General features: G+C 41.3%; 1 protein-coding gene across 2 annotated transcripts in view; it reads left to right on the top strand.

Annotated features, from left to right (window-relative positions):
- Nucleotides 1-24,068, top strand: part of LOC144767675 (putative G-protein coupled receptor 33) — a 100,880-nt gene extending 76,812 nt beyond the window's left edge. For both annotated transcript variants that reach the window (XM_078651069.1, XM_078651068.1), the window contains one exon: nucleotides 22,765-24,068. In XM_078651069.1, the coding sequence (XP_078507195.1) occupies nucleotides 22,771-23,748 (978 nt within the window). In that variant the 5' untranslated portion in view covers nucleotides 22,765-22,770 and the 3' untranslated portion in view covers nucleotides 23,749-24,068. The remainder of the gene's footprint in view (nucleotides 1-22,764) is intronic.
- The last annotated feature ends 963 nt before the right edge of the window (nucleotides 24,069-25,031 follow it).

The raw sequence follows: 25,031 nt of genomic DNA, 5'->3' as shown, positions 1-25,031 counted from the left end.
GAGTCCAGGGCCTGAAGGGGGTATGTCCTGTGGATAATAGCACTGTCTGCCTCTGTGTGGCGAGGCTGTCATGTACATCCACGAGCTTGCAGTGGTAGAATGTTGCAAGGGATCCCCTTGACCTTGCAAGGGGGGGATGTCTTTTGGATGGAGAGCTGGGGTTAGATAGTTCCCTCACGATGCTGATGAGCTCCTTGATGTTGTGTGTGTTGGTGCCTATGCCCTACCTGAAGGATGTCCTCTTGTCTGTGGTGATGATATGGTGATGTCTGTGTGTGGCGGGTTTCAGGTTTGAAAGGTATCTGATGGTTGTTTGTTTCGCAAGGTTTGCACGAGAGTCCGGCTAGACCTGTATGAGTCCAGTAGGTCTGCCTTGTCCCAGGTGGTTTAACTGTTGTTGTGCTTCACAGGAAAGTCTGCATAGCTCATCCAACGAGGGAGGGAATTAGGTAAACATAAGGAAGCCCCGCAAGAGCCAGTCATTGGCTCATCCAACTGGGCTTTGAAATGCGAAACAGAACAAGCTGCTGGGCCAGAACTCAACAGAGAGTAATGAGGAGCGATGGCACAAAAGCACCCCTCGCGTGACCAGGATATGCAGCACACCCCAAGAGAATCCTGGAATTAACGGCACCTGACTGGTGCCACAGAAGCGTTTACATTTGCTACAGTGCAACGTTGTGACATCATCAGCGCAATGTTCTTGGCTTCATGGGAATAGAAATTTATCATCAACTTACCGAGAAGGCTTGCAAAGCAGTGTTCTCCACCGGCCCTGAGGAAGCGACGTGACAGTGACATGACATACTGGCACAAAGGGCAATGCATCCATACGAACAGACTCACAGGACAGTTGACAGAACATGTGGGACATACGCTGGCCCACAACTTGGTTGTTGGAAATCAAAATGTACTGGCTAAAGTTGATAAGCCAAACACATCCTGCTTCACACAGCGAGACTGCAATTCCCCATTGAGCGTGTTGTTGTGATGTCCCCAACAATGTCAATCCGTGGTATCCGCAATGTGTCAGGGGCAAGGTTTAAACACATTGATGCTTTCACCAGAGTCCACACTCCATTACAGATGACTGTCAAGAAGGGTGACTGTCATGTCATGGGAGTGATAATAGTAGAACAATTTGACAGTGGTGCTTCCCATATGGGAATAACCGCACCTTCACTTGTTTTAAACAAAAAGAAATAATACTGGGCTTATAATATAAGGTGAAACATCAAATTTAGACGGAGTGCTCCAAGGACCACTGTCACTTACTACCAGGGGTGACTCTTGCCAATCTAAAAGGTTGGCAAGTCTATACATTTAAACAAAAGGGTCAAGAGAAGCACAATCCTAAGCACAAGTAGAAACAAATGACTTATTAGTCACAACAGTTTGTGTAGCAAAAAATAGCACAAGTCCAATTCCAAGCATCATAAGGTCTTCATTCTTGGACAGGATAACACAACAAAAAGTTCATTTATGTTTGTTGTTCCATTTATTCAGGAAGCGTCATAAAAAATAGTCAGAGCATCAACAGAAACAGCCAACACATGTTTCGTCTGTACAACAAATCCGTACCACGACTTTCTCAAGGCTAAATGGATGATTGAAACCGTGATGAATCGAGGCCTTGTATGTACAACAAAATTTGAAATCTGATGTCTTAAACCTATGTTACATATATTGATGATGAGCACTGGAAAGTTGTCTTCTAAGTGGTAGTAAAGACTTAAACACAATTGTCTTGAAAGAAGACAGTTACAACTCATCTCATAGAACTAACTAAGTTGTCGTTGTGGACTGGTCGTGATCCACAAACATTTCGAGTAATCAGAGTCTAAGTGGACGATATATAGTGTTTATGCAAAAAGAATTGAGTAATATAAGCCCCGACAAGAAATAGGTGAAACAATAATCACGAGTAGAGGACTGGTGTCAATAGGAGCAGGTTCTATATTCAATGAAGGAAAGCCAAGCCACAGAATATCTAAGGGCTGAAGACGAGCAAGAAGGTCCGCATGATAACGCAACGGTGACTGTCATGTCATGGGAGTGGTGCAACGTGTAAGTTGATCCATGGTGAAGTGACATGTATGCATGGGTAAACAGACATAATATCAACTCCAAAATATCGACTGGACATAATATCGAGTTTAAAATATAGACTGGACAAAATATCGACTGGACAGAATATCGACATCAAAAATATCGTTTTTAAGGTAAGTAATGTAATATCGAATGTTAAAAATATAGACAGTTAAAATATCGAAGTATATAATATAGGTAATTAAAAATATCTAATTTTTAATAGTATCTAATTTTTTATAATTTTTTCATGTTATTATATGTGTGAAAATTATTTATTTATGATAATTAATTTTAAATAATGAATTTTTTTGCGTAATTAAATTCTGTGTTCGGGTTGTGGGTTTATAGGGGAATAGGGTTGGAAGTAATTTAATTATAATTAATTAAATATGTAAATGTATTTATTGGTATTATTTTTTAATTAATTGTTAATTAATTTATATTTGGTAAATGATTAAATTTTAATTGGCAATTAATTGTAATTAATTGAATAATTGCTAATTATGTCAATTTTAATAATTTATTTTCAGAAGCAGGTTGTGGGTTTATAGGGGAATAGGGTGGGAAGTAATTTAATTATAATTAATTAAATATGTACATTTATTTATTGGTATTATTTTTTAATTCATTGTTAATTAATTTATATTTGGTAAATAATTAAATTTTAATTGGCAATTAATTTTAATTAATTAAATAATTGCTAATTATGTTAATTTTACTAATTTATTTTCCGTAGTGGGTTGTGGGTTTATAGGGGAATAGGGTGGGAAGTAATGTATTTATAATTAATTAAATAATTCAATTTATTTAATTGTATTTAATTTGAAATAATAGATAAATAAGTTTTAATTGATAATTAATTAATTTTTAATTTGTAATTTATTTTCATTAATAGGTAACACATAGTAATAATTAATTTTAATTTGTAATTTCAATTGATTAATTGTTATATTAAAATTAATTGGTAATTACTTTAAAAAAATGTGTTATAGATATTAATTTATATTTTTTAAAATAATATATGATGTATTTCCTTTCCCTACTGTTGCACACTCTGGAGTGGGAATAGTAATTTTTACCCCTATGCTATCCAACGCTTTCCCTACTGTTGCACTCTTTGGAGTGGGAATAGTAATTTTTACCCCTACGCTATCCAATGCTTTCCCTACTGTTGCACTCTTTGGAGTGGGAAGAGTAATTTTAACCCCTACGCTATCCAACGTTTTCCCTACTGTTGCACTCTTTGGAGTGGGAATAGTAATTTTTACCCCTACGCTATCCAACGCTTTCCCTACTGTTGCACTCACTGGAGTGGGAATAGTAATGTTTACCTCTACGCTATCCAACGCTTTCCCTACTGTTGCACTCATTGGAGTAGGAATAGTAATTTTAACCCCTACGCTATCCAACGCTTTCCCTACAGTTGCACCCACTGGAGTGGGAATAGTAATTTTTACCTCTACGCTATCCAACGCTTTCCCTACTGTTGCACCCACTGGAGCGGGAATAGTAATTTTTACCCCTACGCTATCCAACGCTTTCCCTACTGTTGCACCCACTGTAGTGGGAATAGTAATTTTTACCTCTACGCTATCCAACGCTTTCCCTACTGTTGCACCCACTGGAGTGGGAATAGTAATTTTTACCTCTACGCTATCCAACACTTTCCCTACTGTTGCACTCACTGGAGTGGGAATAGTAATTTTTACCCCTACGCTATCCAACGCTTTTCCTACTGTTGCACCCACTGGAGTGGGAATAGTAATTTTTACCTCTACGCTATCCAACGCTTTCCCTACTGTTGCACCCACTGGAGTGGGAATAGTAATTTTTACCCCTACGCTATCCAACGCTTTTCCTACTGTTGCACCCACTGGAGTGGGAATAGTAATTTTTACCTCTCCGCTATCCAACACTTTCCCTACTGTTGCACCCACTGGAGTGGGAATAGTAATTTTTACCTCAACGCTATCCAACGCTTTCCCTACTGTTGCACCGACTGGAGTGGGAATCGTAATTGTTACCCCTACGCTATCCAACGCTTTCCCTACTGTTGCACTCACTGGAGTGGGAATAGTAATTTTTACCCCTACGCTATCCAACGCTTTCCCTACTGTTGCACTCTTTGGAATGGGAATAGTAATTTTTACCCCTACTCTATCCAATGCTTTCCCTACTGTTGCACTCACTGGAGTGGGAATAGTAATTTTTACCCCTACGCTATCCAACGCTTTCCCTACTGTTGCACTCTCTGGAGTGGGAGTAGTAATTTGTACACTTATGCTATACTACGGTAATAATATTGATTATTATTATGTTACTATATATATATATATGTTTTAACAAATATGAATGTAAAAAATGTTTTTTATAACTTTCATTAATTATTTAAATATTATAAGGTAATTTAAGTATTTTTAAGTATATTTCAGTAATTAATTATTAATATTAATTTAATTTAACACTGTTTTTAATAACGTCGATATTTTAATTAACTATATTTTTGTAAACGATATTTCGGTGTCGATATTTTTGTACTTACCTGTTTGTAGATAAAAACTCGATTTTCTGTCTGTCGATATTTTGTTAACGATATTTTTTCAACTCGATATTATGTCCCTCGATATTATGTCAGTGATCCGTATGCATGGTACTACAACATGCACAGAAACAATTCCCACACATTCCCAAACCATACCAACACCAAACAGCCTGTTTGGATCTCTTACCCGAAATGACATTTTCACATGTCCGTGCATGGAACACTGATTCAGCCCACGTTGGAATCATCATAAGGAACAGCAGGAGGACTAGGATGACACGAACAGACAACAGGCCCAGCAACCTGGGAATGACAGACACACAAGAGGTCACCGGTAAAAATCTTTACAAAAGACATGGGCAGTTACGAAACAGGAACAATGTAGGACACGTACAAATTTCAAGGAAAGTCATTGCGCATTACTGTGTGGCATGACATTAGCACTTGCATGACACATCAGAACATACATCAAAGTCACTTTGCATACAGTGAGCTGGACACACACATTGCAACACATGCCACTCAATGCTACAAGCTTGCTTACTCATTCCCAGTGACTCACAATTATGAGAAGAAGTTGCGTATGAGCTGACTCCAGATATCATCCTCCTCCTCATCACTTGCATCGTGACGAAGACTTTGATCCTCAATGGGTGGATGTTCCTGCTCCTCAGGATACAGGATGAGTGGCACTGCCTTCTCAACTGCCATGTTGTGCAGCATGCAGCACACGATGAAGATCTCCTAGACCTTGTCCGGTGCATATGGGAGGGATCCGCCGGTCTTATCGAGACATCGGAATCGGCTCTTCAGAAGGAAAAACGTTCTCTCAATCACTTGCCTGGTCTGCCCGTGTGCATTATTGTACCGCTGATCTGCAGCTGTTCTTGGGTTGCGGAGAGGTGTCATTAGCCATGGCATGTTGGGATATCATGAGTCCCCCACATAGATACATCATGTAAATAAGTGGGTCAGGAGATGCCGTCAGAGCAAAAGATACTGAAACACACAGGACAAACAGAGTTTACCCACCAACAAGACATGCCCACTCGGTGCCCAGCTGCAGCATAATTTGTGGCACCCTGCTACGCCTCATGATGAATGCATTGTGTGCCAATCCTGGAAAACGTGCAAAAACGTGGGAAATCAGCATGTTAGCAAGACACACCACAAGGGTATTTATTGAATGATAATGTTTACGGTTGCGGTAAGCCTGCTCCTGTGCCTGTGGTGGCACCAAAGCCACATGTTTCCCATCAATGGACCCAATGACATGTGGCATCCCTCCCAGGAGTTGGACATTTGATGAATTCATCAATGGGCTGCAACATGGCTGTCAAAACATCACGCAGGACATGGCTGAACATCATCTGTGACATTCCACCTACATCAGCTATGGTTAATTGAAACGTACCTGTAGCATAAAAATGTAGGGCTGCCATCACCTTTATCTTGGGGGTCAGCGCAGTAGGATACCTTTGTTGCGATTGGAGATGTGGTGCCAGCTTGTTCGTCAACTCCTGAATAAACTGTTGAGTGAATCTGTAACGTCGGAAGCAGGCACGTTCCCTCATGGTAGCCAAGTCTGGGAATGGCCTTGGTAGAGGCGGTGCCCTGCAGGACATATTTGGGAATAATGGAGATTAACAGTCAGCCAACATCAATGGCAATGTACATAGCACATGCAAAACTGCTACTAGACATCAGGTCACTATGGAGTCTGGCGTGTGCAATACATCCAGGACACATATGCCAGCTTGCTGGCACTCCTACGAAAAGCCAGATACACCTGTTGATTGACAAATAAACATGACATGCCCTGAAATGAGTTGCTGGGCCGGTCTGAGTGAACAGCCGAGATATCACTGGAGTGAGAAACGTCACAATACCTTCAGTGGAAGGTTGTCCTCCCATCCAGACAGCTGACTGCAATGCACACGCACAGGTCACATGGAATGTCAAATGTACATATCAAACACATTGCGATTAAGGTGAACAGTGACAACAAAACAACACAGCCATTGTCACGACGCAGACATGTATGCCTGGGGAAATATGATGTCTGATGCCATCAGACCCAACAGCCGTGGGAATGCACATGTGGCATGGTGTGCGTAGATGTGAAACCTTTCCCATCTCAACACAGACCCATGTTAGATGCATCAACAGCAGATGCAGTTTACGTACCACAAACAGCAAGCTCAATGTTACACATGACACACACCTGACATAGTCACATAGGGTCATGCTGAGCGTGACATGTCAGTTGACAAAGTGCCCCTGTCCCTGGCATCAGGAGACAGGTGCTGGTAGTGATGACTGTGCCATCCCAGTGTTGCTGTGCATAACAAAATCTGCCTAATGATACACATGGGACAAGTGTCAAGGTGATGTGTGCCAGATAGTGCCCCATCACACATGACATGTGTCCACATGTCATCACACATCGATTGTGCAACAATATAAGATGCCCTGTGCTATATCACTGGCTGCCACACCTAGGGCCTGCACATGAAAGTATGCAATGACAAGTACTTGATAGATATCCTTGTGTGAACCGTACCCCTACATCCCTGTCGTGTGTACGCCTCTTATCACTATTGTAATGGTGCCATATGTGAGTGTGTGAACCGCACCGTACCCCTGCATTCAAATCAGCGTGTCAAATGCACCGCACCCCTGCATTCACATCAGCGTGTGAAACGCACCGTGTGAAACGCACCATACCCCTGCATTCACATCAGCGTGTGAAACACACTGTGCCCCTGCATTCACATCAGCGTGTGAAACGCACCGTGTGAAATGCACCGCATCCCTGCATTCACATCAGTGTGTGAAACGCACCGTACCCCTGCATTCAGAACAGCGTGTGAAATGCACCGTACCCCTGCATTCACATCAGCTTGTGAAACGCACCATGTGAAACCGTACCCCTACTTTCCAGGCGTGTGTGTGTGCATCGTATCACTATTGTAATGGTACCATACGCCAGCGCGTGAAATGCACCGTATACGGATCTATGATGTTACAACGCGTTATTTTACAACGCAGACCGTTACATCGCAATTTTTACAACGCAGGATCCATTACAACGCATGGCATTACAACGCATGGCATTACATCGCAGATGCTATTACAACGCATGGCATTACATCGTAAGTATAGGTAAGTATACCTTTTTAAAAAAAATGTAATTATTTTAATTTAATTAAATTATTTTAATTAAAATATTTTTTTAAATAGTATTTATTTTTATTTAATAATTTTAAATCTATTTATTTAAATTAATTTTAATAAAATTTGTAATTAATTTTATTTAATTAATATAATTAAATTAATTTATTTTAAAAAAAAATTTATTGTAATTAAAATAAATGATTTAAAATAATGTATTTAATTTAATTATTTTAATTAAGAAATGTAATTAATATAATATAATTAATTTTATTTAACTTAAAAACACCCCTGTACCCCAAAACCCAAACCCTGCCCTGAAACCTAAAAACACCCCTGTACCCCAAAACCCAAACCCTGCCCTGAAACCTAAAAACACCCCTGTACCCCAAAACCCAAACCCTGCCCTGAAACCTAAAAACACCCCTGTATCCCAAAACCCAAACCCTGCCCTGAAACCTAAAAACACCCCTGTACCCCAAAACCCAAACCCTGCCCTGAAACCTAAAAACACCCCTGTACCCCAAAACCCAAACCCTGCCCTGAAACCTAAAAACACCCCTGTATCCCAAAACCCAAACCCTGCCCTGAAACCTAAAAACACCCCTGTACCCCAAAACCCAAACCCTGCCCTGAAACCTAAAAACATCCCTGTACTCCAAAACCCAAACCCTACCCTGAAACCTAAAAACACCCCTGTATCCCAAAACCCAAACCCTACCCTGAAACCTAAAAACACCCCTGTACCCCAAAACCCAAACCCTGCCCTGAAACCTAAAAACACCCCTGTACCCCAAAACCCAAACCCTGCCCTGAAACCTAAAAACACCCCTGTACCCCAAAACCCAAACCCTGCCCTAAAACCTCAGTACACCAATACATATACTCCTATACTCATATTTATTTAAAAAATTATTTAAATTAATAAATTTAATTTATAATATTTAAATACATAAATAAATATTTTTATTTATTTTTATTTATAATTAATATTAATTAAATCATTTATATAATATTAAATAAAATTAAAATAAATTATATACTTACCAATACTTACGATGTAATGGTATGCGTTGTAATAGCATCTGCGATGTAATGCCATGCGTTGTAATGCCATGCGTTGTAATGGATCCTGCGTTGTAATAGCTGCGTTGTAACAGCATTACGACGTAAAAGTTGCGTTGTAAGTGATACACACCAACCGTATACATGTGTGTATTTCAAAATTAATAAGGGGACTAGTAGTAGGCCCTGAATGCATCCTGGGTGTCATAGATACTGACTTTTGAGTAGCTATGTGTCAACCAGGTGACCTGCACAAATACAATGTTGCAAAATTATTGTTGAGCTGAAGCTCAAATTGTGAACAATGCAAATGCTGTCAGCGCCGTATGTTTAAAGGGATTGGAGGAAACGTACGATGCGAACGAATCTGACCTATCACTATGTACTCCTCAAACTTAATGCCCCTCAGCAGCACTGATTTAAGGCAGCAAGAACCCCTGAGAGGGCACTTGCCTGCACAACATTGGAGTTAACCACACTTCTGCTGTCTCTGCATTCTCTGGCTACAATGGCAGGTACTGTGGAAAGGGCCCCAGCCTTCACAGAGGAGGAGAACCAGGTCCTGCTGGCAAGCCTCCTACCACAATACAGCACGCTGTATGGGAGAACAGAGGAGCAGATGAGTGCTGACTCCACTACCTTAGACTGTGCACCTGTTGTGTGAGTGTAACAACAGGCATTGTGTCCAGGTGGGACAGACATGCAATGTGGTTTGGAGTGAGTCCCATGGGGTGTATATGGTGATGTCTCTCATGCTGGGCATGATGTATTTCATATGTGTTCACTCCTCACTTGCATTGTGCTTACTGTGACATTCACTGCATAGTGAATGACAAAATCAGCCGTGCCAGACCTTGGTGTCTTTATTTCCAAATGTCCTGGGGTGGAACAGTGGTCCCCCCAGAGTGACAGGTGACTGTACTCACAGATGTTCATGAGTTGAGTGGATCTGTGGTGAGATTGTCCAAATGATGGTTACAACCTCATGGACATTGGTGTGCGTGAATGTGCCTTGTCATGTGGGTGAGTGTGTATGTGATGTGTTGCAACACTGCTGCATGGCGTATGGAGCAGCTCTCCCCATTTGATGTGACAAGTAAGCAGTGCTGTGTGCCTGACTTGCAAAGCTAGCACGACACCTGTGACACCCCACAGGCAAGTGGCACATGTGCAAAGTGAGGGTTGTATCTGCTGTTGTCAGTGACAGGCGAGTGATCTGTGCCAGGGTGTGTCTGTGTGGTCTGCTGAGGGTTCCTCAGTGGAGTGGGATATGTGACTGCTTGGCACGTGCTGTCACATACCCTGCAGTTGCAAGTGCTGCCCAGTGTGTGCCATGATCAGTGAGTGTGTTGTACCCCTTACGCCATCTGTTGGCCTTCAATGCCATGTAGTGCATTGGGGCGTGCACACAGGCCAAATTCAAATGGACAATGATGCAAGTCCTGTCAGCATCCTATGCCCTTTTCACATTATCAAAGATGTGCAAGTGTGTGTCTCTGGGACATGGAGCAGGTGTAGTGATGGTGTCTCACTGTGTCTTCTTGACAGGTAACACCATCCGAGAAGGATGAAATTCTGGCGGGACATTGGCAGGGCCGTCAGGTCTGCGGTGGGCCCTCAATGGCGCATTTTACATGGGGCCTGTGATGGTTCCACTACAACTGTATCCTGTCACCTGCAAGGCTAACCAGCTGAAGTTATTAACCCAATTTTTGGACTACTTTTTAATTGAGGTTACCTCATGTTGTATGATCACAGCTGCTGTGGCATGTTACCAGGTATCCCATAACTAGTAACTGTTTCATTCAGGGTCACTTGCTATACGTAAGTATTGTTTCCACAAACTAAGACAGCCAGGGAGGCGCCTTTATGGCCTTTACTCAACATCTCTTCTATACGAATTGATACTCTAAGCAGAATGAAAGCCATTATTTTGCCACAAGCTGTGCCACTGACCTCGGCCAAAGAAACCTATGATCTACAAGTCGCAAGGACTTCTGCCGAGATACATGCCCTTTTGAATACAAATTGCCCTATACAGTTCTCAGAAATGTTGGAACGTATCTTAAACATGTCTGATACAAGTGGTATTGTACATGTATTTAAGACTGTGTGTTCAGGACTGTTAGAACCTTTTCAAGAAGTCCTCGGAATACTTCCCAACTTCGTGCACTCTGTGTTTGGTGGACTGCCACTACTTTTTGGACTCATTGCAGGGATCCTATTTTTGCTCCTTCCGCTTTGATAAGGCAAGCCAAATCACCAACGTCACTCCAAGCACCATAGAGAGAGCTCTATTGAGGACGAAGTGTTGTGAGCACATCGTCCAAATTTTAGGTTTACCTCGTCTACGATAATTAAATACCACATGGTTTCTGTCATTCAGACCAATCTGGCAAGATTGCATCTAACCTGTTTTACACAACCTGCTTTGTGATGAAGAATGCATGCTAGGCATCTGTCTAACACTCCCATCAGTCATGCCTTAGGATATTGATACTCTGCTGGACCCTGCAATGGCCCATGCTCTGTGTTGTCCCTAGCGGCTACCAATCCTGATGAAGGCATTCATTGAGATCTCACAGATGTAAAAATGCTACTGCTGAGGTATGGGAGGAAACAACATGCACACAGGTAACATCCGATATAAACATTGCTGACACGACAAATGCTGAAAGCAATGGTTCTCATCTGTGTGCGGTTAGTCTTCTAAACGAGGTAATCCAACTTTCACCTACAATGGTAGACAACTTTTTGTCTACAGACATAGAAGATTTCATGTTTTCTCTAAGCCCTAACACTGACTTTTGATTTTGGCATACAGTGTTCTGACAGACTTTGAATTTGACCTTCATTTTTCAAAAAGAAGGGACTAACTTTGGAACTTTTTCCTATGATTAATTTTTTTTCTCCAAATTTGTATTTTTCATTTTTTGGCACAAGTAATCTGCTTATAGTAGAACTATTCATAGAGAACAAGAATTCTTTGAATACTTCCAGAGACAATATATGACCATATCCACAATAAAATGATTATGTAATCTGAAATGAAATGGGTTTGGACCCTTTTTCTTCTGTATTTATGAGCCATTTGATCATGTATATATGTTTATGATTTATTCATGTAGCATGTAAACGTCTACATTTGCTTAGAATGAAGCATTGCTTTAATGCGTACAGCAACATTTTTAAATGAATTTTCTTTTTTTTACATGTTTTAAGCAAATCATAAGAAACTATATTTTAGATATGTTTAACATGTTTAGGATTTAGTAGTGTTGTTCATACGTAAGTGGAGTGGGTGTTCTGTGTCGATTTAGATACCGTATATAGATTCCCGGAGTCATGCCCTTATATAGGTACAATTCACATTGCCCTTGCTTTGGCATTGAAATCCAGCCCTTATTTAGGCATTGCTCATGCTAACCAAATGCAGGCTTGGTCAACTACATCTGTCTATCCACATCACAACGAGTTCTTGGAAAACCAGACACTTAAGCCTTTAGGACTTCCCCTTGCTTGGATATTGATTTTCCAAGAACTCAATTATTATGCATGAACCTCTGTTCCTTAGGGGTTCATTCATGATGTTCTTATGCCCGACTTCTACGTCAATACTGGCATTCCTAAACACCTTCAAGGTATAAATATACCTTCACTTGCCATGGCAAACCATGGTAAGGTTCAACTGCCTACTTGCACGACTTGGCTCGCCACGGCAAGTTTGTAAGGAAGTCAAGTCCCCAACTGATGCACTGACCAGACGCTGTCATCCTCCTCGCAGAGAATCCAGTTCCAGTATTTCTGACTCCCCTTGCGGGTTGTTCGAGATTGAGACCCGGAAAGAGATTCCAACCTCACTCATCCTAAGGTATGGAGCGGACTAGAACCTAGAGAAACTTTTGGCAACTCTTGGCTAAACTAGCCTATAGCTAAACAGCACACACTTCTTCCCTTTTACTACACTTAGGTTAGGTACACTGGGGTAGGATTATTTTAGAAGCAACAGATGAGTATTTTAGCCTGTGTTATTTATGTATGTATTTTTATGAATATATGTCATATCTCTTGCATGAGAAATAAGACTGTTCAATAAACCATTTTTATTGAAACGCCCGTCTCCCTATTTCTGTGCAAACTCTGTAAAAATGAAGTATGCACGATTGACTGAGTGAAACTGTTATCTATTGTTTCCACGATTCTGAGATTGTTCTGGCTCTAAGGGAAACAAAGTTGTCATGTTTATGCGGTTGTCAGAAACTAATCCCTTCTTGTTCATTCAAGAAGTTTCTAGTGACCTCTGAGTTATCTGGCACACACAAGTAATTAACTTTATTCTACTCGATAGAGACATACTGACCTCAGTCCTATGTCAAAACTATAGTGTATATTGTTCCAATGTGCAGAGCCAATCAGGTCTATAGGAACTACCCTACATCTTAGTCTCGAGTTGGCCACCCCGCTAGTAATATCAGACCACTGCGTGCTGGAGTGTTTGCATGCAGGTATTTCAGCGTCTCGTGTCAGCGTGTCAGCATGGACGTTTCTTCTCTTTCGGCTGCCCAACAAAGATGTGGTGCTTATATACCCTAAAGGTAACCTCAGCGGTCCTACCTAGATGTGTCATGGTACTATGGGCATGTAGGCCAAGGATGACGATAGTAGTGACCCTTATACAGAGTTGTTATGCAAAAGATGGTAATCTTGCTGTGATACTGAGAATCCTCATGCATAATAAATTAGGCTAGTTTTCAGAGGAAACCACACAACATTTATGCAGCACCTAACTAGGTAAAAGGTCAGCGCCAGAATTGTTATGTAGAACAATGGTAGGACAAATGTAGGTAAAAGGTTGTGCATCTACCTAGGCCTTATTAGGGATACATAGAGGTTCATAGAGGTTCATAGCAACAAGATGGTGGAACATTTTATTCACTGTCTTTACATGCATCATAACTTTTGTCTGCTTTGCTTTGCTTTGCCTGCTTTGTCTGCTTCTGTCTATTGATCATTGCAGCACATGTTATCTATACACAAATCACTTCGGTTCAATAAATATTGAAAAACGTCCCTTCATGTATTCTTTGTATATTTCTCTGAGTGACAGAGAGCAGGAGTGTCTGAGCAAAAGGTTCTAGATCTGTTCCCATGATTCCTGAGGGAACATGGTTTTCATGTTCAGTAGTTGCCAGAACTGTTTGCTCCCTGACTCGGTTAGGGGGGCTAACAGTGGCACTTTGAGCTAGCTGGTCCAAGATTTGACATACCCTGCAGGTGTGCATGGAATCAGTCTGGCACCATCCTAAGTTCATGATGTACACAAACAAGCATTTCCTACTGATTACTGGAAACTATACGACAATAAGCTGTGTGGTTTTTGGGAACTGCAGCTATGGTTTAATTGTGAAGTGTGTGTTAAAAGTCATTGTTTCAAAAGATGCACATTTTAAGCGTGAGCATGTAAAATGGTAGTGCTTGTGCCCGGGTACTATGTGACCGTGCGACAGGACCATGTGGCAGATGTTTCACTACTAGTCGTCCTCAAGCCATCAGAGATGAATGGAATAGTTGCAGTGTCTGTGTGTAGCAGTCAGGAGGGAAACTATAGCAGTAAAATAGCCAGGACTCTGCAAAGGAAGGTAAGGTGGGAAATGGGTTGGGAATTGTCAAGATCATACAGGTAAAAAATGGGTTTTCGTGGAGGGTCAGAATATTTTGGCACATGGGTAGATGTTAATGATGGCTAGCCATGATGTTAAAACAGGCATTGGAAGGCATCTATAGATTGGGAAGGGAGATGTGCAATGTCATATGAAGTCAATTTGAGAGGTTTACTAATGTGTCAGATTTTCAATTGAATGGTGTTTAAGCCATAACAAGTAGTCGAGGGATGTTGGCATTGATGATGTAAATGTAAAGATTTTTGTAGATTGTTTTCATTTTACTCACAAATAAGCTTGTAATCAATTTTTCTATTCAATGAGGGTGATTTTTTTTTACAATTTAGTGAGCGCTGACAGCATGTGACAAGAATTTACATAGTTCTTAACTGCAGTTTAAGAGACCTACGACCACATGCATCATTGTAGGATTTTGCATTTCTTTAAATTGCGAAAATTAAGGAATCGCAATTTTGGAATTGCAAAATCCTAATCAACAAATCCTAATATTTTTGGGGATTTCTTAATTTTCTGTATTTGCGATTCCTTAATTGCGAATCGCAATTAAGGAATGGCATTACATTGATTCCTATGGGCCTAGAGGCCCATAGGAATCAATGCCGTTTTGCATTTTTTTTTTTTAGATTCGCAATTTGTTGATGCATTTCAAGGGTGCTGAGGGGGGTCCAAAGGACCCTCCCTGCACCCTTGAAAGTTTTTTAAGTGCAAGTTTCACACACACATGTCCAAAGGACATGTGTGTGTGTAACATGACACTTTCCAAAATGCATTTTCGAGCTTTTTTCCAAAATTTCGCAAATTAACACGAGGGTCAACCTCGTGTTAATTTGCACTTCCTATTTCCTAATTCGCATTTTTTTTTAAATTCATGCATTGCATTTAAGGAATCGCACAAATGCGATTCCTTAAATGCAATAGCATTTTTAGGAAATGCAAAATATAGCGAGTTTTCTACAATTGTTTAATGCATCCCAAAAAGTGATTTTGGAATCGCAATAGGCCGATTTTTCCGATTCGCACCGTTTGCGACTCCAAATTCACTTGATGCATGTGGCCGCAAATGTTAACTTACATGTGAGAATGACTGTTAAAAAGCTGTCATAAAGTCCAAAGAAAATAGGAAAAAATGTCTTCTAATCCATAATCAGATTTCTGTGAGAAATAGCTAGCTCATTCTTGGTAGTTTGGCTAAAAAGCAATATTTATCACGGTAAATGCACATGATCCATGAGCAACAACACAAAAAAATACATTTAAAAAATGAATCAATTACACAAATTCCAATTTTGATTAGCTATAAACAGGAAAACTTGATAAGCAAAATAGTAGCTTGGCATCAAGATTGTTTACAAAAAGCCTTCCACAAGAAATACAGGGAAAGTAAAATTCTACTTTTATTTTTTGGTGCAGTAGAATAGGACTTTGGAATTCCTTTTGACCAACCAGTGATTGAGTAAGACTTGGTCAAATCTAGTGATTTGCTAGTGTGATGGACCATTGGACTACATTTTGGAGTTGTGGATTCTTCATTAAGCCAAGGATGAAATGTGTACCGGATCAGGGCTACCCAAGTCCACATAAGTCTCTTTCCCAGTCCCACTGTAGCTTCAGACATTGCACTTATGAAAAGTAGGACAAACGTCAAAAATGTTCTAGTGAAGGTCATGCAGTTTTTGATGACACTTAACATCTTCTCCTGGCACTCCAAAGGTAGACTTTTTTCATGGTCCCAAATTAAGAAAATGTTTTACAACTTTATTTGCAGAACTTATAATACGTACAGCATTTGCAGTAAGATAAAGTCTTCAAACATTCAAGAAAGGTTCCTTAAAAAACAATGGCTAAAGTTACAAGCATGTTCACAAAAACTCAATTTCAAGTGCACAGTTTTCAGGTGCTAACAGCTCCTAAAATTTTGAGAAACGATGTATCAGCTCCCTTTGACCAGACGTTATTCAAGCAACAACCAATAATGGATTCTCACTCTCTAGGCTCTAGTCATCTTAGTTAGTAGTGGGTCAAGCAGCTTAATTTAAAGATGTAAAACTCCAAACATGCTAAAGATTTAGGGCCAGATGTAAGACCGTGGAAGAAGCGCCTCGTAAATTGCGAGTTTTTTGCAACTCACAATTTGCGAGGCGCTATTTCTAATGTAGAACAGTGTATTTCACACTGTTAGCGATTCCCAATGGGGTCACAAATTGAGAGGCTCATGAATATTAATGAGCCTCTCGCAACTTGCGACCCTATTGGGAATGCCAGGCCCTCCCAGGTATGGTGGCTTGCTGGGCTCAGCAGACCACCATGTCAGGGACTGCTTTTAATTAAAGCAGTCTTATTTTTTGTAAGGCAGCAGGTTTCCTTAAAGGAAAACCGAATGCATTTAAAAAAAAAAAAAACATTTTAATGTTTTAGTTTCAAATTTTAAGGGCAGGTAGTGGTCCCTGGCACCACTGCCTGCCCTTAAAAAATATTTTCCCCTGCATTTGCAAACGGGAAAGCGTTATCTTTTGCGAGTGCATTACCACCCTCTTGAAGAGGATGGTAATTAGTGAGTGTTCTGCGCCCACAATTACGGACACAAAATATTCTTTCAAAGGGTTGCGCTCGCTATTCGGAAGGGAACACCCCTTCCTAATAGCGAGTCACAAAACCTTATTTTGTGCAATGTTGGTTTGTACATTCTCCATGTTGTTTTTGCATGCACAAACGAGTTCGCAAACCTGTTTGCGCATGCAAAAATGGTCATACATCTGGTCCATTTACCACTCTTTCTGTACTTGACTCTCAGGGAAGCAAGCTTCTCAGGTAGAAAGTGCGGGGCAAGAGCTCAGAACTCAATATTAAACAACAGACCCAATAATGTATAGTACAGCCGGCAGCTTATCTTTTATGTAAAAAGAAAGTACTTTAATCTCATAGCAGAACAAAATAATACTCAATTTGATGGAAACATACAGGCTTGTAACCTAAGTTGCGTTTCTCAGTAAAGTGCTCTTTTCCTGGTAGCCTATCTTCATTCTGCAATGGTCGAGATCCTGTATCTACAGTCCCCAAGACACTATGGGGCATATGTACTAGGAAGTGACGGAGCACAGCGTTAGCCTTTTTGGATTAGCTCCACACTCCGCCACTTCTGAAACGCAGGGCTACACCGTATTTACAACAATACAGTGCAGCCCTGCATTTCGCTCGGTGCGGGAACTAAATTTAGCTGCCTATCGCCAACACAGGCACACTTGCACGATCGTGCAAGGGTGCCTACATTGTGGGGAATGATTCTTTACGTGCAGGAATGTGGGGAATGATTGTTTAAGTGCAGGAAGGTGTCCCTTCCTGCACAAAAACAATCACAAATGGCAATTTGTAATTCATGTGTGTAGCTTTGTGCAGCACACAAAGATGTTGCAACTCATCATTTTTAAAATGATTGTTTATATGCCGGAAGGGACACCTTCAATGCACATAAACATCCATGCATGGCATTTTGCTGTTTTTATGTGTGCTGCACAATGCATTTCTACTTGTTGCACCCTGTTAAGGCCAGTTTTTTCTGGATTTCATTTTGGCTCTGCCCCATATTTACGCAACCCTTGTAAATATGGGGCAGTGTCAAAATAAATAGGTGTTGCGGGGTAATGTCCGCCACAGCACCCATTGCCCGATAGCTAGAAAGGGGGACTTATTCACAATGCAGAGTTAAGCCACATTAAGTGGCTTAAGGCTGCCTTGCAAATAAGGAGAGGCCCTTATTGCCACCACAAGGTAGAAAAAAGTGACGTTTTGGTGGTGACAGGAGCGTGTAAATAAAAAAATCAGGTAATGGTTAGGAACAGGTGCCTCAAATACTGTCAATGGTTAACTGTGCAGCTCAATGTCTTCTTGTCCCTTTAGCAAAATTCTTATGCATGAATGGCTGACCTATCTGCACATTAGTCTTATATCCCAGATGCATGCTAAGCCTACACTTACCTGGTAGTTATCAGTGCAGTGTAGGCTGTGTGGTATATGTGATCAGTGCCCACATGGTGGTGGCAGTTTCTGGCAGGGGTGCAGTGACAGCTTACTCTGGAAACTGTTTACAGGCAAGGAATAAATAGGCAGCTCTGAGGGACATCACATCTCTGCGGCAGCCTTCCCGGATGGCTGTGGACGAGAACCCAGATTCTGCCGTTGTGGGTGTCAGGCTGGATACATTGATGTGGTGTTTGGCAATTGCAGCCTCCAGGCCAATCAGAGCTTCCTGCTATGGCAGCTACATGGATTTCAATCTCACTGCAGATGATGGCGGCATCGGTCTCTCAACTCTACTGCAGACTGACATGCCTCAAGGGTGAATACTTGATTGGGTAGAGCTTTACTGCCGCTCAAAGAGTCCTCTTTGCTCACTGGGATTGTCAGCTTTCTCTGTATGTTTCTCAATTCTCAAATTCTTCTCTTGGACAGTCTCCTCTCCTACAGGGCCAGGCACACTCCTTCCCTCTCACAGCACGTAGTCAGGCTTCAAGACACATCAGGCAGACCTTCAGCTCATCCAGAAGCAAAGTGCTGTCTTTAAGTGATGTCCCCAGGCCCCTAGAAGACAGGCAGACATCAGACCTGGTAGCATTTCAGCTCTTTGTTGAAGAAGGACTTGAGACTGAAACAAATTGTGGTGCGTTTTATTCACTGCACATACACATGGGATGTCAGAGCAAGTTTCTGGGTATCACATAATAGTGAATCTCTGCACAAGAAATGCCTGTAGGCTGCTTCCTCCTAACATCAAATGAAAGGTCCAGCTACTCTACAGATTGAAAAACATGGTGCATTGACACCACTGCTTGATGTGAGGCAGAATGGTCCTGGATGGTTTTCCAGAGTCTACTATGAAGACACATTTGGTGCTCCTCACCAAGTCACAGAGCATGGTCTGGGTTTCACATTACCAATGATGGGCCAAAGCCTCTGTGCACAAGGGAGTGACAGCAGGGCCTGAATAAAAGTCAGAATACCAGTTTCAAGATAGCAGTTGAGGCCTTGGGACAGGTGTATTCACCTGTTTACTAGGTAAATCGAGATAGACATGGTTAAACATTTCTTCGCTATTTTTACTATTAGATGTAATTTAAATATTGCATCTGATAGTAATGGACTTGCTGCACATATTATGTACATGTTTCAGAAAGTAAGTGGACCAACACATAAGCTGTCCTAGTTAGCAGTTGCTAAGATTGAGAGCTTGGTTTCAGTTGTTTTGGTTTGTCTTTCTTCGTACATAAGTAGACTTTATGTGTGGCATTAAGGCTGCTGATGAGTGCACATTGGGAATGATTGCATTAGTGGGTGCATATCTGACCACATAGGCTCAAGCAACAGATACCTAGAAAAACTAATAGGAGTTCATTTTGTAGGATATTGTATGGAGAGTGGTGAGGTCGACATAGAGGGGATGTACACAGAAATGGGTGAGATTTGTTGACAGAAAGGGTTAGATTGTTTACAAGTTTGTGTACAGGCATGGATATGTTGGAGGTGTAGTCGAGACAGAACAAGAGTTTCAAGAGTTAAACCATTGTGAAATTGGTGTGGATTTTCAGACCCTTGAGTTTATCTACAGGTTCTTTGAGGTTGTGAGGTTGGATGAGTTAGAGCTGGTGAGCAGTTGTGGATTGTGTTGCTTTATATTGTAGCATTTGCATTAGGGGTTGTAGTAGCAGGTGGTGTTAACTGAATATGTTGGGTTGAACCTTTTAGTCAAGACACTACCTCGTCCATGTGGTTATTTGCTTGTGACTGGTGACTGATGTTGATAACTGCTCAGTGAAGACATGGACAAATTTGGATGAATGAGGATTTAGTAATAAAGAGGGGATCAAGGTTGTGGTGTGTGGTCGGCCTTAAAATGCTGAGGGGAGAGGGAAATTAGGCAAGGGAAGTGATTGTGATAAGGAGATTGGTGCATACATTTTCTTGTATGATTAATTGGCACTCTCAACACTATTGGGGACATATTTATGAGAGCTTTGCACCATGCAACATGGTACATGCGTGAAAGTCAGATATTTCAAGCCCAGCATATCCACTTTGCATTGATTGGAATGTCTTCAAAATCTGGAGTAAGACAACGCAGAGCAGATCGAAGAGTGACATTACTCTGTGCAAGGGAGGTGTTCTATAGGCCTTGCGGAGGGTGTTCCCACGCAACTTCCATGTTTTTTTATGCATTCACAGATTTAAAACGACTTGCGACCAAAATGCACCAAAAAGATATAACAAGGAGAAATATGTTTATTTCTACTCATTTGTATATCTCTCTATGTTTACTGTACACATAGAAAGAGGAAAAATCCTCTTAGGATTGTTTTTGTGTTGGTAAGTGTTCTTTCCTGCACAAAAACTAGACCTGGGCAAAGCACTATGCTACGCTCGTGTAGTTTGCGAAGTTTGCGCAACTTCTCAGCACGCGAACTGCACATAGCACAGTGCGAACACACGTAGCGTAGTGCAGCGGTCATTTTTTGCTTGCTCGTGGTCCTCAACGTCAAGTTGGCGACCGCGAGCAAGCAAAATGACATCCTGGTGAGACTTTTTCCTCGTTCGCGATCAGCAACATCAAGTTGCCGATCGCGAGCGTGGAAAATAAACCTCCGTGCGAGATTCTCAACATGGGGATGTCTGGTTTCTCATTGCGAGTGGTCGCGTATGCTCGCGACCGCTCGTGATGAGAAACTACCAGTCCACGTTGAGAAAGCTGCCGCTCGAAGAAAAATCTCCTCGAGTGGCAGAAAACTACAGCTCGCACTGTGCAAGATGCAGTTTTCAATGATTGCACAGTGGTAGATGCTTGTCCGCACTGTGCAATCATTGAAAATGGCATCTTGCACAGTGCGAACATACTACTTGGCAGTTCACGTAGTGCACTTTGCAAAGCTTCGCAAAGCGCTACTTCGCAAACTACGCCCAGCCCTAACAAAAACAGCAACAGAGGCACCCTTGTTGGAGGTAGGCTGCAAAAATGGCAGCAGCGCAAGGGAAAAGGACAGGAATGTGCCTTATTGGATAAATATGACGCATTCCTGCTCTTTTCCTATGATGCAGGGCAGAGCAGCAAAGTGACGTGCTGGCTGCCCTACACCACAAATGAAGGATATATGCCCCTTTGTGGATTACAATGAAGTAGATACACTGAGGTTCAGACCTATAACCCCCTTCTGGTCTTATTTGGCCCAAACCAGGCTTGATTTCTGAATGATTGAAACTTGCTTAAATATGTTGAATGTATACAGCTACTTTATTTATTTATTAGAAGTGACTAGAATCATCACAAGTGGTGATGGGATTTTTTACAGGGATTACAGGTCCCCCGGCATTACACAATAAGTATTATTTTTATAATTATTTTTGCTTTGAATTTCTAATTATGTTTGCTTAGAACTGCATGTGAAACTTCAAAGGGATAAATGGGTATGATGGTTCCCCGTTGATTGGAGTTTGTTGATTAACTAATAACCTCCAGTTTCTATAGAAAACTGTGTATACAGTGTAGATTCCAGCAGCTGAATTTGCACCAATATATTTTCTCTACGAAGGGTGAAATACTGCTGATGGATTATACACTCTTGTTATAGTATCCCATGGAATTTGTAGCTATTTCAGTTACATTTTGTAAATTGACCTTTTGCCGCTTTTAGATCACTCTCTATGCATTTCCAACATGTTTCTTTCAGCAAATATACTATATTCCACCAATATTATTTTCAAGCGTTTGTTTTTAAATAAATTGCATAAGTGGTTGTCTTCTATTATTATTATTATTATTATTATTATTCTGAGTTTTGTATAGCGCCTGGTTACCTATAGGCATCCCAGCGCTTACCAGAACATAACACTACTAGAGAATGAAGGGATTCTATTGTGAGTGGTTGGTCACTAGAAAGTGACATTTATTTTTAAAGTATACTTAGAGAAAACAGTTTTAAAAAACTTTCATGAGCAAGCTAGAAAAAACACATATCTGCAACCATATTCTAGAGATGTGGAATTTGTCTAAAAGTCCCACTTGGGACAATACATAGGTCACCATGGACATGGTCTCATTGTTGCAGTTGAGCTGAACATGTTTCCAAGAAGAAAAAATTCAATTTAAACTACTGTGAAGAAATGTGCTTTGTTCCATTCCTTAAGATTTTCTCTCTGTCTAATTCTTCTGATTTGTCTCTTCTCTCCTAGGGCATCATGCCTCATCATAATAGGACCTACTATTCAATGAGTTTCCCTTACGAGGAGAAAGACAAGAATATAGTGAACTTGGTATCATCTATGGTTTTTTTCTTCACTGCTTTGATTGGTATTTTTGGAAACTCTCTCTTCCTCTGGACATTGGGATTCAGGATGAAGAAGACAGTCAACACCGTATGGTTCTGCTGCTTAGTTTTGTCCACTTGGACTTACTCGATGATCATGCCAATCCTTGGAGGGTTTGTTTTGTTTGATTTCCACTGGGCTTTTGGCATAGCGATGTGCAAAGTGGTGAACACGTTGATGTCTCTCTGTATGTACGCTTCAGTGTTCACCTTGACCATCATTAGCCTGGACCGGTACATCTTGGTTGTCTACCCCGTCTGGGCCAGGCATTACAGAACTCCCCGATGGGCTACAATTGTCTGCTATTCCATCTGGGGTGCAGCTTTCATGTTAAGTGCCCCATACCTGGCCTTTCGAGAACTCAGGCGGCCAGATGAAAATAATAAAACCATCTGTAACAACAATTATTTATTTTCCGATGACTGGAAAACTCCAGAAGTACAAGTCAGAAGAGATACAATCCACCTGTGCCTGTTCTTAATCAGGTTTCTAGTTGCATTTCTTTTGCCATTCATGGTCATCACTTCCTGCTACATCATCATAGCCTTCAAGGTGAATGTGAGAAGCCTGTCAAGGTCGAGCAAATTCATTAAGGTCATAATGGTCTCCGTTGTGTCATTCTTCGTGTGTTGGACACCATACCACATGTTCCATTGTTTAATTCTATTTAGAGGATCTGTCCCAGAGTTACTGATACAAGCATGTATGTTGGTGGCCACCACAGCATCATGTTTCAATGTCTGTTTTACTCCCATCTTTTATATTTTCATCGGAGAAAACTTTAAAGAAGTTTTTACAAAGTCTCTTTTGTACCTGATTGAGTCTGCTTTCCATGAAGAAGTTGACTGAACTGTGTTTCTCAAAACAGACCAGATGAGTTTCAAATCATACAAGTGGAATTATGAACAAAAGCATCAGAGAGAACCTGCAACAGCTTGCCCTGCTGGAAATATTAATAATTGGTATGCATGTCCCTCTCCTCAAATGATGTAACCCAGCCCTGCCGCCAACATTGATTCCATTTCTCCTCATAAAAAGACCACTATCAAATGTACAATTTCCCACTTTTTCCCTCCTTGATTTACATATTGCTTTAATGTTAATGTTAATTGGGATTTGCAGAGCGCATAATCACTGGCAGGTCTCTAAGTGCTAAAGAGAGAGTGGCATTGGCCTACCCCAGAGTGACTGTTGGTTTCAGGGCAATGCGTGGGGTAACATCCTTTACAACGCAACTTTTACAACGCACTACCATTACGACGCAACTTTTACAACGCAAGTTATTACAACGCATTGCGCTGGGGGGCGCTCTAGGATAGGGAAGCGTTTAATTTACTATCCAACACCTTCCCTACTATCCACGGGGACTGGAGTTGGAATAGTAAATTAAACTATTCACTATCCAGCGCCCCCCAACGCAAGTCGTTGTAACGACTTGCGTTGTAAAACCTACGTTGTAAAGGCATGCATGGTAAAAGCTTGCGTTGTAACGTCATACATCCCAATGCGTGTGTTATGTCCAGGCCTCTATAAAGAAGAGGGTCTTCAGTTTTTTTCTAAAAAGGAGATGGGCTTTTTCTTTGTGAATGTTTCCTGGCAGCTTATTACACAGCTGTGGGATCAAGACCGAGAAGGCTCGTCCCCCTTTGGTCGTTGTGTTGAACCGTGGACAGGTCAGCCGGTCTGTCTCTGATGACCGGAGGGTATGTCCAGGGCTGTATCTCTCCAGGCGCTCCTTGATGTATACAGGAACCTGTCCGTAAAGGGCCTTGTGGGCAATGCAGAGGCCTTTGAACCTGGCTCGATGCCTAATTGGGAGCCAGTGTAGCTGTTGCAACAGAGGTGTGGCCCGGCCCATCTAAGGAGCTTGAAGATCAGCCTAGCTGCATCATTCATTGCTACTTGCAGCTTGCCTAATAGCTTTCCAGGTAGTCCAATATGTAGCGCGTTGCCATAGTCTAGGAGGGACACAAGCAATGCAGTCACCACCATCCGCAGGGTGGAGAAAGAGAGTAGGGGTGATCATTTACAGCGGACGTACAGTTGGTGCAAATTTGGGGGCAAAATGGAAAATCTCAAAATGTAATCATTACTGGAAGCTGTGGACCCTGGTTTAAGCATTTTTGATTATT

The sequence above is a fragment of the Lissotriton helveticus genome, chromosome 7, assembly GCF_964261635.1.
Source record: "Lissotriton helveticus chromosome 7, aLisHel1.1, whole genome shotgun sequence".
Taxonomy (NCBI): Eukaryota; Metazoa; Chordata; class Amphibia; order Caudata; family Salamandridae; genus Lissotriton; species Lissotriton helveticus.
Note: the sequence above shows the minus strand (reverse complement) of the source record. Positions and strands in the feature narration are given on the sequence as shown.